This window comes from Prionailurus bengalensis, chromosome A3 (genome assembly GCF_016509475.1).
Source record: "Prionailurus bengalensis isolate Pbe53 chromosome A3, Fcat_Pben_1.1_paternal_pri, whole genome shotgun sequence".
NCBI classification, from domain to species: domain Eukaryota; kingdom Metazoa; phylum Chordata; class Mammalia; order Carnivora; family Felidae; genus Prionailurus; species Prionailurus bengalensis.
The window spans coordinates 4968969-4984136 of NC_057354.1; the positions used below are offsets into that span (position 1 = coordinate 4968969).

The 15168-nt window shown below is 48.7% G+C and overlaps 1 protein-coding gene across 4 annotated transcripts in view; it reads right to left on the reverse strand.

The window, feature by feature from the left end:
• Positions 1-930: 930 nt before the first annotated feature.
• RAB22A (RAB22A, member RAS oncogene family) overlaps positions 931-15168 on the reverse strand; it is a 57290-nt gene continuing 43052 nt past the window's right edge. Inside the window, exons 4-8 of one of the 4 annotated variants that reach the window (XM_043553600.1) lie at positions 13717-13788; positions 13523-13629; positions 12798-12907; positions 8249-8380; positions 931-3040 (exon numbers count right to left, since the gene is read on the reverse strand). In XM_043553600.1, the coding sequence (XP_043409535.1) occupies positions 8283-8380; positions 12798-12907; positions 13523-13629; positions 13717-13788 (387 nt within the window). In that variant the 3' untranslated portion in view covers positions 931-3040; positions 8249-8282. Of the gene's footprint in view, positions 8381-12797; positions 12908-13522; positions 13630-13716; positions 13789-15168 lie in introns of all 4 variants that reach the window. The other 3 variants (XM_043553599.1, XM_043553598.1, XM_043553601.1) reach the window with 3 other exon arrangements.

Below are 15168 nucleotides of genomic sequence, written 5' to 3' on the forward strand. Positions count from 1 at the left end.
AGGGGGGCCCGGGTGGCTCAGTCGGTGGAGCGTCTGCCTTTGGCCGAGGTCGTGATCTGGTGGTTCGTGAGTTTGAGCCCCGCGTCGGGCTCTCTGCTGTCAGTGCGGAGCCTACTTCGGATCCTCTGTCCCCCTTTCTCCCTGTCCCTCCCCCACGCTCTCTTTCTCAAAAATAAACAATTTAAAAAAAAGTTGTAGGGTCAAATATATTTAAAAAAAAACACACACAACAGATTATACGAAGAGTGCTTACTCTGTGAACGCTGCGCTGAACGCCAGCCCCGTAGGTATCGTCCCCAAGTACCAGCTTCCCGTTTTACAGATGAAGGGAACGGAACTCAGAGAGGTTGAGAGCTTTCTCCAGGGCCCCGCAGCCTAGAAAGGGGCTGGCTGAGACTCAAACCCAGGTCTGTCCGTCTAGAGTCCCGTCAGTGCGGTCTACACAATCGTAGCGGGTGGACAAAGGGACTTCTGTGCGAGGGACGTGGAAAAGAGAACGAGCAGGCGGGGCTGCACTCGTGTCGGTGAAGAAGGGCACCGAGGGACTCCAGGGTTCCAGCCGACGCCAGAAAGGAACGGAACGGCACCTTGGATGAGACCCCGCGGAGGACGGGGGATGGTGCGAAGCGCTTCCTCACTTAGCAGATGCGAGTGTGGCCCCAGCAGCCCTGCCCCGGCCTCACTTCCACCTTCAGTGATTCGGAAGGTCACGGAGCAAGGGCACGGAGAGGGCGCCGCAGGGGCCCGGGAGGCCGGAGCAGTGACACAACCGCCTTGCTGCTCACCAGCCGGGGCGGGGGGCGGCAGCGGGCAAAGCCTGGGCACTTTTCCAAAACAGTTTTCAAACCGTTTCAGGGTACGTGGCTAAGAAAGGCACGTGCTCAGTACTGCCACAAAGAGAGACCAAACCATTTGAAAGGCAAATACACGTATTTGTAAACACAGCATTTTATTAACAAAATGTTTACACCCTTCTTACAATGCAACAAACTTTGGAGAGATTTAGCATGTTACGCGCTATAAAAGTTGATTACAGAATACGCAAGCTAAAGCAACACAGTTCAATAAAAGTATGCCAAACCTACCACTGCTCGCAAACTACCCTCTACCAGCATTACGTAGAGAAAGAAAAATCCTACAACAAGAAAAAAATCAAAAGATCCGGTTTTCTTTTGTCAGCGTCTACAAACGATACAGACATCATACGGTTCACATGTAGACTTAGGTCCAGCCCAAGGTATACACTGCAAAAATAAAGTCTTCGACGTCCGTACGAGCTTGGCCATCCCCCCCCCCCCCCCACAGTATTCCATCACGGGCAATCAAGCGATGTGTCATGTGGTGAAGCCACGGCTATAAATGCAGGCTGTTTATAGTGCTACAAAGCAGTCTAAGTTGTAAGCAACTTAATTGTGTGTGTGTGTGTGTGTGTGTGTGTGTGTGTGTTTTCATAATAGATGCTAGTATAGAAAGGCACAAATATCTTGCTCCTTGCATTGGGTCTTGAAAAGGCATGGCATTCTTAGGAGAAATGAGAGTTGCTGGTACGACAGCATAGCTTCTATTTGTTTATTTTTTTTGTTCGTTTTTAAAAGTCGAGGCTCATCTCCACAGCTGTTTCTCTTCAAGACTTTAGACGTGTGTTTCTACACACTTTCCCAAACGCCCTGTCACAAATTACGCAGCGTTCTGACCAACTATCTCATCACCGACTCTAAAACCCATCCTGCCACTCACTCGTGTTGCCATCGTCTACCGGTGCTGCCCATCCCCTCTCTGGAAGCATGGGAGCCCCTCGCCTAGAATTACCCAGCCTTCGCGATTTCCGCCAGTGCTCGCTGGACGTGGCGGGCGCAGCCCACTGCCAGGCAGCCCCGCGAAGGGCGCCACATGCACTAAGGAGGCGGCCGGTGCCGTGCGTCCTTAAGGGAGAGCCCACCGCCAAGTGAGAAGAAGAGAAGTAAGGCAAGAAGTCTGTTTCGATCACAGAGAAGGCAAGACATCAATTCTTAAGAAGGTCAGAGGCATGATTGACAATTATGTGAATGACTCATCAAGCGAAATGATGGAAAGACTGAGCTGGAGGAGAGTAAAAAAAGAAAAATCTTTTCCGGGGCAATACAGCTCTGTCTACACAAGACAACAAATGGTTTAAACAGGGAGCCACCCGTCAGTTGCTCTGACTGGCCACCTGCCGATAACTCCACCGCCCGTGCCCAATCGACCAGGCACCCTGACATCACGTGCGTGGCCCGCACGAACACAAAGTTCCATCAACTGCGTAATAACCTCATATGCGAAGTCAGCAGAGGCACACAGACTTCAGCCTTGTTTCCAAAATGTTTCAGGGGCTAAAACGGACCGTTCAAGCACAAATTCGATGAGAAGCGTGATCAAGCCCAAATGGTACTGGAACGAGGCCCCAGAGCGAAATGCCCCGCCCAACAGTGTTCCAGAGTGGGGGTGGGTGTGCCGCCTGCCACGCGGCCAGCCTGGGGAGCCAGTGGGCTCGGACTCGCCCTGGCGAAGGAGGCGGGCACCGCTGTTCTACAACCCGACACGGGATGCGCGAGTTTCCTGGACAATTCCGGTTCCGCGTGAAGATGATCGGCCTTGTGCACAGTATGCTGTTTGGACAGAGCTCCTTCAAACTGCTGCCTTAAACAATTCGCTTCCAGAAACAAGGACAAGTTCCTGAATCAAGAAGTGGCACGAAGACCAGCATGTTTTGTTTCCGCTGCGTGATTAAGGGGAACACGAAGATCTGCAGTTCAAGACTGCCAGTGAAAGAGGGCTTTTTCAAAAAAAATCATTACTACCTTTCCTGTTCATTAGCTGAATTCTGGGCCCTTGGATTCCCGTGCACGGAAAGCCACCCCGAATTTTGTCTGTTTCATTTACGAAGCGTGTTGATGAGGTACGGGGCACCATACACATTTGAAAATGGACTAGCAATAAACGCTTTTGCTGTTGTTAAATCTGTTCAGACTCCGTGGTTTTAATTCCAGTGTCCGCTGATGACACATCCCCATCTCACCATCTAAAATATTCAATGCAATAAAAGAAGATGGAAGGGTTAAAATTTTGCTTTTTATTAAACTTCGGAGCCCTTTTGTTTTGAAGCCAAAAATATTCTAGCATCTGTAATTGATTACGCTCTAAAAGGAAAGAACACAGATATTAGTTATTTCTGATGGCGCAGACCATCAAATTAAAGTTGATCTATGCCGACTGGAAGTCCTTCTAGATTTGGAAAGTAAATCATTTTCCTATATACTCAGAGAATTCTGAAGGACAGACTGAGAAATATGGGGATTCTGTTTTATTTATTTACTTTCTTCATTACGTCTAATGAAACTTCATCGCACGAGGTCTCTCTTATCATTCTCTTAGATTGAAAAAGTAGAGGCTCCTGAAAAATGTAACACCCTTCTAATATTTCAGAGACTTTCATTTGCACACAAAACAGGACGAATGCCCCCAGAATGCCGTTAATGTTTTTTTGCAAATCAGATCATCAAATTGCCTGGATTTCTATTCCTGGAAGTCAAGACAAGTAACTCTGCTGTCCAGGAGAACTGGCAGAGGTCATTTCTTCTACTCCTCAGCTGAATTTCCACCCCACGCCCTTTCTCTAAAACTACGCAGTATAACGCATAGCTCTCGGATAAATCTGTTGCTTGGACCATTTTTTATAATAGCACCACAGGGGTTAAAATAAGTCTCCTAAACATTACCTTGCATCGCTATTGAACTTTTGATGCACCAAGCTAACTGAAGACAGGTACACAGTAATAGCTTGATCCTTAGAGGTCCCTTCCATTGCTTCCTTTAAAACACACTGGAACCGTTAAGAGGTAGAGGAACTCCTGAAGTCAAAGAGCAAACAGAAGTCATGCTCCTAGTCCCTTTGAAACAAATTTAAACGAGGGAGATTTTCCACAAGCTCACACCATCTAGCTTACTGCTGCCTTTAACTTGCATCATTATAGAGGTGGGAGGAACATCTACAGACTACAGAGTTTAGAGCCGAGAGCCAGGGGCGCCTGGGTGGCTCAATCGGTTGAGCGTCCGACTTGGGCTCAGGTCATTATCTCACGGTTCGTGGGTTCGAGCCCCGCGTCGGGCTCTTTGACGACAGCTCGGAGCCTGGAACCTGCTTTGGATTCTGTGTCTCCCTCTCTTCTGCTCACGCTCTGTCTCTCTCTCTCTCTCAAAAATAAATAAACATTAAAAAAAAAAAAAAGAGGAGAGAGCCAGCCTGAGTTTGTGGGCTGTCTCCCCCCCTCCCCCCCCCTCCCCCAACCTTCTAAAGCAGGTGCCTAGTAGATATCCCAGGGCTTTCAGTAACTTTTCCCCAGAAGGAAAGGCTTCTCTCAGTACTCAAACCGGTTCTTGCAAAGACGTGAATGTGTGAGGGCCCATTTGTCATGTATAACATGCCGGGCTCCTATATCTTATATGACCAAGGGGCCATGAAGCATGTTCTCAGTGTGCTCTGGAAAAAAAAGAAAAAAAAGGAAAGAAGAAAAAAAAAAAAACAACAAACCCAACCAGAAACAAACGAGGGGAAAAAAACGCTTACAGGAGTTTATAGATCTTTAGCATCTCGCCCGCAGAAGGTAACAGGTGCCTACGACCATGAACAAATGGCTTTCCAAGCTCTGAGGCTAACTTGCCAATTAGTGCCGTGTAACCTGAATCCGACCTGGCCGTTTGAACACAGTGCCGTGAAAGTACAGATATTTCGGTCTGACATCTCCAGGAAAGCCACGCAAGCTACCTAAAGGACATTTGCGTCACTTTATCTCCCAGAGTTTAATTTAGAAGGTCTCCTAGACCTGTTTTCCTTCTTGAGAACAGAAAAAAAGAGAATACAAGACTTAGAAGTTCTCAGGTTACATGTGGTCTTCTTTCCCTTTTTAATATATTTAAAAATAATGAGAATCGATCACCTCGAGAAGGGCACCAGCCCACGCAAAGGGGGGGGCCGGGGGGAGGTCAAGCCTCTAATACAAACGGCTCGATCCTCCAGATACGGGAGGCGTCCGCTTCAAACAAAATCACAGACGGGCAGCAAGGAGGTGTGTTATTTTGAAAGAACTAAATCCTCCAGTTGCCGCGCGTGGCACTCGGGCTGCCTGCGGCTGAAAAGCAGGTGATGGAGGTTTCATTTGGAACCAGAAGGGCTTCCAATAGGTACTTCTCCCTAATCACTTCTTACAGAGAGTTTAAAATGAAGGACACTTAATCATACTCTTACTTTATGTTCTTTTAATCACCAAACGATGGCTAATTAGTTATCATAGAATCGGAAAAACACTTGTGTGAAAGGAGAGTTCTGGAGACCGATGGTTCCTGGGACTGGGCACCTGCAAAAGAGCTCATTTCAATTTCTCTGAGAGGAATCGATACACCCTTGCAGCTAATTAGTGCTTTTTCTCCTTCCAGCCCCCAAAGTTTTTTCAAATGGCCCTTTGTCAGAAGGGAACCAAAAAGAAGAGTTTTAGAGATGGGCTGTGTCTCAATTCCTTGGAAATCTAGTTTTTTTCCTCCTAAGACGGAACAACAGAGAATGTACCAAATGTGTATCAGATCATTGCTTGGGCAGGTCGTTAATCCAAAGTGTGTTCAAAACAAAACACCGCTTCTGCCTCTAACATTCCTCTTTTGTATCACACAAGCAAACAAAACAAATGGGAACACTTGCCCCCTGTTTTCATGGGGTATGGACCACATGGATCTCAGATAAGAATCTGCTGCTGAGCAGGAAGGTGACAACCACGGGAGGAGCAGGGTCTCGTCCCTTCCCGAGACGGTCTGACGGAAACGAGGAGGGAGGGAGGAGGCACTGCCAGCATGGAGCCCGACGCGGGGCTCGAACCCACGAACTGTGAGATCGTGACGCGAGCCGAAATCAAGAGTCAGGAGCCTAACCGACTGAGCCACTTGGGCACCCCACATCATCCATTCTCTGGATAAAACGCGTGGCTGCAACCCGACAGAAATGCCCTCGACAACGGGGAGGCGCGTGAGAAGTCATGAAGAGAAAGCAGCTGTGGGGGGCCGAGAAGCTGGCCCTCTTTGGGCCGCATGCGGCCAAGGGCACAACGGGGAGGGGCGCCTCCCAGCGCCTCGCCGGCAAGAGGCACGGGACCGCCTTCCCCCGTGCACCCAGGCACCGTGAAATCACCAACAGGTCTGGAGGAAAAAAATGTGCAGGTCACAGACTTGCAGCATCTTTTGGCGGAACGAGCCAAAAAAGGGCCACGCGTGCATCGCCTCAAAGTTAGGAGTCAAGCAACCTTTGTTCCTATTTTGTTGGCCTTCGCGGAGAGAGAGGCCCGGCAGTGGGGATGTCAGGGACATACCAGGGCATGGGCCAGATGTCCTGCCCCATCTGGATATACAGGAAATAAAGTTCACCGCCCCCCGCCCGCCCACTTCAGGTGTTAGGAGCCCACGCTTAGAACCGTGTGTTTTTCTCTCACAGCTAACTGCACAGTGGGAAGGAAGCAAGAGGCTGGGAGGGCAGAGTCCACACGTATTTTAAACACAGCGCTAGAATTTTCCCTAGCCACATTCCTTCCATATGATTTCAGGAAGAGAATAAATAATTTCAAATGCTTAAGATATCCACCAGGGAAAAGGGAATCGTTTTTTACTTAATCTGCGTTATAATTTTCCCATTAAAATCTACCCCTATCAAGTGGGGGGGAGCACAGGGAAATAACAATTATTTTTAAAAGTTTCAACTGTTCAGCTTAAGGATAGCTCTGAAAACACAATTTAGTTTGAAATTCAAGCTGTTTCATTTCCTATTTAATCTTGTAAATTTCCTTCCCTTACAATACTCAGGTTGGAAGGGTGCCAAATTAGACCAGGAGCAAATTGTCACCAACTTCACTTCAGTGCTTTATTTTTAGATTATATTAAAAACCTCATTAGGCTCCCTGAGGGAAAGAGTGTTAACCACTAACGGAGGCAGGGGAATAAAGGAAACAGAAAGATAAGCTGAATTGTTAACAAGGAAAGCTCCCTTAAAACACTTGTCTGGGGTCGCTGTAAATGCTACCAGCAACTGATCGCCCAGACCAGAGCTTAATCTTTCACCCCCAGGCTAGGAAGGGCTAGTCAGGCTTGTCAGAGTGGCATATGTCTTTATTGTGATTTCCAGATGGGGGGTGGAAGGGAGGGGTGCGTGGAAGGTGAGGCAGAGACATCTTTAAAGACTGAGAGCCAAGCGCTCTGTGCCCTCGCACGACACGAACGTGCTTCAGAGTCTCCTGTGGACGGGCTGAAAAGTGGGCGGGCACACGAAGACACGGGGTGCAAGATGAAATGGAGTGCTGGAGGAAACATAGAGTTTATTCATGTATTTACATAATTTATAATCTTTAAGCAATGGTCTCATAAATACAGACTACAACTTTACATATGCTGAGCAACAGAGAACTGGCTTCCCCACCGTTTACACCGCTTTGCGCTCTCTTCTTCCTCTTTTTAAAACCACTGCTAGTCAGTCCCAACGTATGCAGTTTGGTTCATTCCAGGCACCTTCTCCGCCACCGCCATCTTGATCGCGAGAGCGTATTTAAAAAGGTGCCAGTAATGTATTTTGTGACACATACAGGACAAGGCCGGAATGCCAGCCTCGGGTGAGCCGTGCACCTGTTGGGACTGTATTGATTTACTGGATGCGTCACGGGCTAAAGTCTTCAAGGAAAAGTGCTTTTGAGATGGGGGGGGGGGGGATGGATTCATTTCCATCGGGCCTATAAATAACCCATTCCATCTGGCTTCATATGATAATTGCCATCCCTCCGCTTACCGTCACCTACCACGTCTTAAATGCTACGACTCCCCGTAGCAGCGGTAACGGGACGCCAAGGAAATTACAATCTCCACAAGGTCTTTTTTCCCTCGAGAACCACAAAAGTGCTAATTTTCCCTTTACAAATGTTACGTAAAACCTTGATTACAAAACGACTCAACAGTTTGATCCTGCCATCCATACAATTACATGTTCCTTTTCCGCAAGGTCAAGCGATACGGTCCCTTCCTTTGCACAGCAGACTCTACGGGATGGAGGTCCGCAGACTGAAAGGGTACTGCTGCAGTCTCCAAAGAGGAAGTGGAACTGGCCAATTTCTCTGAATCCTTTTTGCACGAAGAAGACCCTAAGCCGGCGAGGCGAAACCTGCCAGCAGGGCCCCCAGCCCTCCTGTTAACTCTCTGGACCACCTACTTCATCATCACCCAGTCCGGAGGCCGAGGCTCGGTCAGCAGCAGCTTCGCTGCGGCTCGGAAGGCTGTCTCCGGAGCTTGAAGCCTTTCCCGCCAGATGGTGGGCTGGCGTCGGCGGACGGAATTCTTCGACCTAGACAGAGAGGAGAGGAGGGAAGGGAACGAGCTTTAATTTTCCAATCGGTTGGTTCCCAGACGCAACGATTGTGCACATGCAGCTTGACAGGTTTCACTAAAGTAAAAAGGATTTCACAGATTTTCAATTTTCTATTTATAGAAAAGCTGCAAAGATAATCGTAGACAGCTGTCGCACGTCCTTCACCCGGGGTGTGTTAACATCTCCCATTCCCACGGACCACTTGTGACGATGAAGAATCCCATGCTGGCACATCACTAACTAAGGTTCAGACTTTTATCAGATGACCGCGGTTTTTCCACTCATGTCCTGTTTCTGTGCAGGGGTCCACACGAGGATATCAACGTTGCATTTAGCAAAACCGTTTTTAATCAGAAAGAAATTACTTGTTGACAAACGTTTTAATAAGCAGGGAACGTACGCACCCCGGTACACAAAATTCCACCATCAGAACATGCCTGTCCCTCTGCCTCGGGGCAGAGCCACCGTCCAGAGACAGGTGTGCACCCACACCTCTAGCTGTCCCCCTCCTTCGGCCCCGAGAGGGGCAGCCACGTGCGCGGTCGTCCACGTTGCTGCTTCCGCTGAACGTATTCTGGGGGCTGTTCTACCACACCACAGTTTTTCACGGCTCCGAGCTACTGCACTGCATGGAGGCACCGGAATTTATTTAACCACTCCCCTGTCGATGGATATTTAGTTTGTTTCCAACACTGTGATGGTATTAACAACAGTGTAAAGAATATCTCTGTGAACCGACGCGGAAGATAAATTAACAGGAGGGGAAGAACCGGGTCACGCTATTCTGCCCCTGGGTATTCATCTGACACCTACACCACATTCCCAGTGTCTGTCTAGCACAAATGCAAGAAGGACGTGCACTTTAAATTTGGACAGATGCCACCAAATTGCTCTCTGAAGAGGCTGTGCCACTTGATCCTCCTACCAACAATGCATGAGAATGAACAGGTTTCACTTTACTGCTCCGTGAAGCATAATGTCAATTTCAGGAGAAACCTTAAATCGCCATCCATCTACCCAGACGGGAACGCAAGAGTTGCGTCCGTGCACGGAGGCCTTCCTGAGGCCCTCCCACTTCCCAGCTCTCTCCAACACCTCCGACCCTAAAGTCAGTCAGGAGCCAGAAGCACGTTACTTATTTGCTTACGGAACTAGGTTCCTTGAATCAGACCCTACGCTGTGCGAGGCAAAAGGTCCTGTCTCTCCATCGTTGTTTCTGGGGTCTATTGAGCACACTCCCAGGAACGGAGGTATTTTGAAAGCGTGGAATGAATGGATACGTGCATCTTTCTGCACGAACGAGGCTGAGGTGGAACCTGCCACTCTCAGGGCCTTGGTCGCCAAGCCTGGAGCCTCCAGCAGGCTGAGCGGCCCCGCAAAGTCAGGTGGGCAGTACACGACGTGGTGTCTACACTGGAAAGTGTCCCCCAGAGCGTCCTACAGCGACTATTCAGATGCCTGTAGACACGGCTGTGAATAAACTGCAAATTTATTTAAAAGCTTTACTGAAGCTTCTTGTTACACGTTTCCAATAAACGGATCGTGGAAATGCAGCTGGTGCTGCCATCTCTGAAACAGTCTTAGAAGAAAGCAGAGGAGAACATCTTCATGACCTGGGAACAGACCACGATCTCTTAAGTAGGAGCCAGAAAGTGCTAACCATAAAGGGAAATAAGGATAAACCGGATTATGTGAAGGTTTATAATATAATATATTATATTAGGTATAATCATATATAACAATATAAGGTATTACTAATATATTACATATTAATATATTATATCAAAAACCCCAGCTCACCAAAACATTCGCTTCACAAATGAAAGTCAAGCCACCAGTACACGTGATCAACGACAGCCTCGTATCCAAAATAAATGATAAACATAGTTAAGAAAAAGGCAGGTAGCCCAACAGGAAAACGGGCAAAGGTTCACAAAAGAGGATATCCAGATCTGTTCACATAAATGTAAATAAATATGGAGAAAGGGGCTCAACGTCATCAACTGCAGGTCGTGACTGCAGATCAAGACCCACAGAGCGGATGCGGCCACCAGCCCGAGTGTCCCGCTGGTGTAACCGCTTTGGAGACCGTCTGGCAGCAAATTCCTACGGGGCACCTGCACACCCCGCGACTCAGCGATCGTTCTTCTGGGTCCAAACAGACCTGACAAACAAGCGTGCACAGAGGGTGCACCCTGGACACGGAGCGGAACGCTCACGGTACCACCAGCAATAGCTCCGAGCTGCAAACATCTACTCAAACCCCCATCAACAGAACGGGTGACTACACCGTGGATGTCACCCCCTGCTCCACACGCACATGCACACACTCTACGGTAACGAGAGCGAGTCCGGCGACGATCCGGGTGGATCTGACAAATGTAACATAGAACTAAAGAAGCCAGACGCGAAAGAGTAAATATGGTAGGTTTAAAAAAAAAAAAAAAAAAAAAAAAAAAAAGTACAAAAATAGGCAAAACCAATCTGAAGAGCTAGCGGTCAGGACAGCGGTTCCCTGGGTGGGGACAGGAAGGACAGGAAGGGCACGCGGGAGCTCCTGGGGTGCTGGCGGGTCTTGATCTCAGTCCTGATTACAGGAGAATACTCACTCTGAAAACTCCTTGAGCTCCGTAATTCTAAGCGCCCTCCTGGACGCGTATTATGCTTCAATAAAAAGTCCGCATGCCAGGCACTGCGCTGATGCGTTTTATTACACCCGGTAAACAATAAACTCAATTTATGTCTCTCTAAATTTTTCTGATCTTTGGGAACGTAGATTTTTTTATTTTTCACAGTGAAAATGAGCACGTACGTGCTAGGTTTTATTTAAGAGTTGTCACCGTTGGCATCATTCACTACCTTTGTTTTTAATACTACTGAAGAACACGCCAAAAAAATGGCAACGATTCTGGCACGCTCCCACCAGCACACTCTTGGATGTTTCCGCCTGAACTGAAAAATTCCTGACTGGCCTCATGCTGCCTTTCAAGTATGTATTTGGGTAACTGCTATTTACAGTCCAGGAAGGCACTACACGTCATGACTTCAAATGCTGAAGTGAAGGGACTGGACGTGGGGCTGGAGATCAGCGGGCCAGTGGCCCTCTGTGGTGGCAGATGGCCTCGGCAATACTCTGAAAGGACTCCGAGGACTCTCGCACAGTACTCTGACGATGCTTGAATCAGTGGCCCAGTCTAAACAATGGGACATATCACATAAAACCCAGACCCTGAACCAACTAAAACCATCGAAGAATAAAGATAAAAACCACCCCAGCAACTGGGCAACCAGGGGCCTACATGCCAGTGTGACCCCACCTGCTGGTGTGGGGCCCCACACGCCAGCTGTCAGGGTCGCGGGGGCTGTCTGCGGCTTCCGCGTCCCAGGGCTGGGGGGCCCGTCCCTGCCTGGCCGTGCTGGGTGCTGCACTCCCCGCTCCCTCCTCTACACGATGGCCAAGTGCCCTTCCGGCCTCAGTGACCTCTGACCTCACACTGTCGACGGATCTGGACGAGTAAGTTCACCGTGCCCTGTCAGCCTTCTCCTGGTCACCTGCAAGTCCGACACGTCCGGCTAACGTGAACCCCAGGTCCCTGCAGAGCTTGACCTGTCCAGTCTCACCTCCTCGGGGAGGCCCTCCCTGACCACCAGCGGACACGCCTTCACTTCATCCCACACTACCGTTTCCCATCACTGCAGATCACCGGGAGGGATCTTACTCATATTTGTGCTCGCTGCCTGCCTGTCGAAGCAGAAAGTGCGCTTCAGGAGAGCAGGGCCACGCCTGTCTTGTTCGCCGCCGTCTCCCCCGAGCCAGGAACGGTTCTCAATAAATATTTTGATGAATTTGAATGAAATGAATAAACATAGATACAATCTGTAGAGGGTCCCCAAGGTATGCGGCAGCCTCCTTCCATCTAGCAGCATCATATTAACACTTCTGGAAAGGGAAGGGGGAGGGATGGGAAGGGGAGGTCTTACTTTTTACTCTCCTGGTATTAATTTTTGAGGGTTTTCTTACAGTGGAATCACACTTGGATTTCACTTCCCTTTATTGCTTTGTTCACCGTCGATGACTCTGGATGGCTAATTGAAACACATTTAGAGAGACAGAGCGCAAGATGACAGCTTCCAGGACCTCAAGGCCCTGAGCATTATTTATTCGGCAGCAACATTCTTTTGAGAAGGGTCGCAGTCATCAGGCAGGGGCTCTCCAGCAATGAGAACACGAGCTGAAACCCAGCCGCCACTCTTACGTTCTCCAATCTCGTGCCACTGAGAACAATGTCAGAGACCAGACTATTCTATGTACGGAGGGAATTCTCCCCAGCCACGTAATTCTGTATTAAGTTGCTCTGCACAGAGGAAACCCATAAGGCACAGAGATACTCACTAATTTCTATAAAGAGTTCATTTATGTTTATTGCGTTTTTCGCGCTCGTCTCCACAAAAATCGCATGGATGGAGTCGGCGTAGTCCTTCGCGTCTCTCTCCATGACTTCTCTGGAAGGCAACAATTAGCCGGTAATTAACCAGATTTGTGATGACAAAGGAGGTCATGAACGGCTAGTGACTGAGCCCTGAAAACATGGTCCTCCCGATTACACCACTTACATGGTGCCACAGAACAAAACAAAACAGAACCCAGCAGTACGAGCAATCCAGCTGATGGAACGGTCACAGAATGGCAAGGGGGGGTTTCCCTCCCCCCACCCCCCAAAGGAAAGTCCTCGCTTTGGGAATCACAGAAAGTCCTCGCTTTGGGGTCCAGAGAAATTGCCAATAAATGTGCCTTCCTTAAGGTATACGTGTTTTCCCCTATTCAAGTACCCTATGTCATGGGAACGGGGTGGGGGCTAGACTAACCTCAGATAACGTCAAGTGTGATGTCACCAGTGCTTACATAAAGCACACACCTGTCTCTCTCTCTCCCTGTAATCTAATCACCCCCAAATGTCTGAACTCTTAATTTTTGTTGGAAACTTCAGGACTTCAACTGAAGCAAAAGGAATTTTTCAATGTCAGAGATAAAATAAAAGAAGATTCTTATATTGGATATTGCTCAGGAAGAAAAGGAACACATAATCAGCACCGTAATCTCCCGTTCTAATAACTTACCTGACGTCGATAAGATCACACTTATTTCCTGCTATGGCAACCACAATATTGGGCGGGCCATGCTGCCGGAGCTCCCTCACCCAGTTCTTTAATGTTGAAAATGTCTCCTGGAACACAAGAAAGGAAAGCGGCTGGAGGGCTAAGCAGCCAAAACAGGGGTTTCGGAACAGTCTAAGGAAAATGGAAAGTCTTACTTCTTTTGTGATATCATAAACAATTATAGCTGCAGCCGACCCTCGGTAGTACATGGGTGCTAAGGCACGGAACTGCGGAGAAGGGGGGGAAGAAACAACAAAATTGGGAAAGCAGGTTAAAGATGCTTTTCATTTGACTTTTAGGCCCATTATCCCTGCACAAAAGGTAATCTTTCTCTCAAGCCAGAGAAGATGACGTGATGCGTTAGGGCAGATGAACCGGTAATTACCAAAGGCAAAAAACCTTTAACGTAACACTGAATGTCTCTCAGAAGATAGTTTAGAATACAGTTTTATAGGAATTAAATATGGTGCTATAAACAATTGTTTCAGCTAAAAAGGCTTCTTAATTGAACTCCGTGTTATAATCCCCGAATTCATTTGTTCAATAGTCCTTTACACTTTGGCTTCCAAAACTATCACGGAGATAAAAATAAGGCCGTGAATCGTTCTCCAGAGAAGTGGCTGCGTTTGGGTGTCGTAAAGATAACCCTGTAATCTAAATGCTGATCGCACTACAGAAACGCGTCCGCGTTTGCATTCGCTACTCGGGGGACTTTGTAGCTTGCTCGTCTGATCTCTCTGCGCACGTGGCAGTTCCCAAATGCGGGCGCAAATCTCATTCTGTTTACGTGGATCTCACTGTCCTGTGCGGCCCCTCCCCACCCCTCGCACCTGGCCCCCGACCCGGATAACCGCAGGGCCCTCTCAGCAGCCACCTCTCCCGAGGAGCGCCAGAGACGGCAAGTGGAAAACGGGACGCTGCTTGCCGGGCATCTTGCTCAGCGGACGTGACGTTTACCTACAGCCGATCTTCACCGTAGACCCGACTTTGAAAGCTGAGCCCACCTACGGCTGATGTGATACCACTGTTCTCTGTTCTGGTGGCTGACCCCCAAATACAGGTAGGAACCGTCGTCACAGGGGAGTATCTGGCATACGGTACAATTCACATGCAGAACTACAGACTTTGCAACTTCTTTTCCAATGAGCTTAACCTTTGGCTTCTAAACTTTTAAGTTAATTTGAGTTTCGTACAAGAAAGTGAAGCTACGACTGCAAGCTCGGTGAGCGGAGAGCACGTCTGCTCAGGCTGCCATCTCATCTCTGGAGCCTGGTGCCTGGTACGCTGTCGGTGAGCACGAATCGGGGAGCAAATGAATCGAGAACGGTTTCAGGACGCGGTGACGTGACCGGCTGAGTGCCAGACGGCACAGCCGTACGTATGAAGTGTCACTACGCTTTGTGAGAAAGATCTCTGCCTCTGGGGTGAAACCCTGATGATTTCCAAACAAACAGGTTCAGTTTGCGCGAGAAAAGAACAAAAGATGGTAAGGAAGAAAGCACCACGGAGTAGGAAGCTACGTCACCGGACGGGAAAGACTGTGGACGGGCTTCCACGGGGTGAGGTGGCACAGCGGGTGCCGCGTTAGCTTCCCTTCCCAGTCCCTT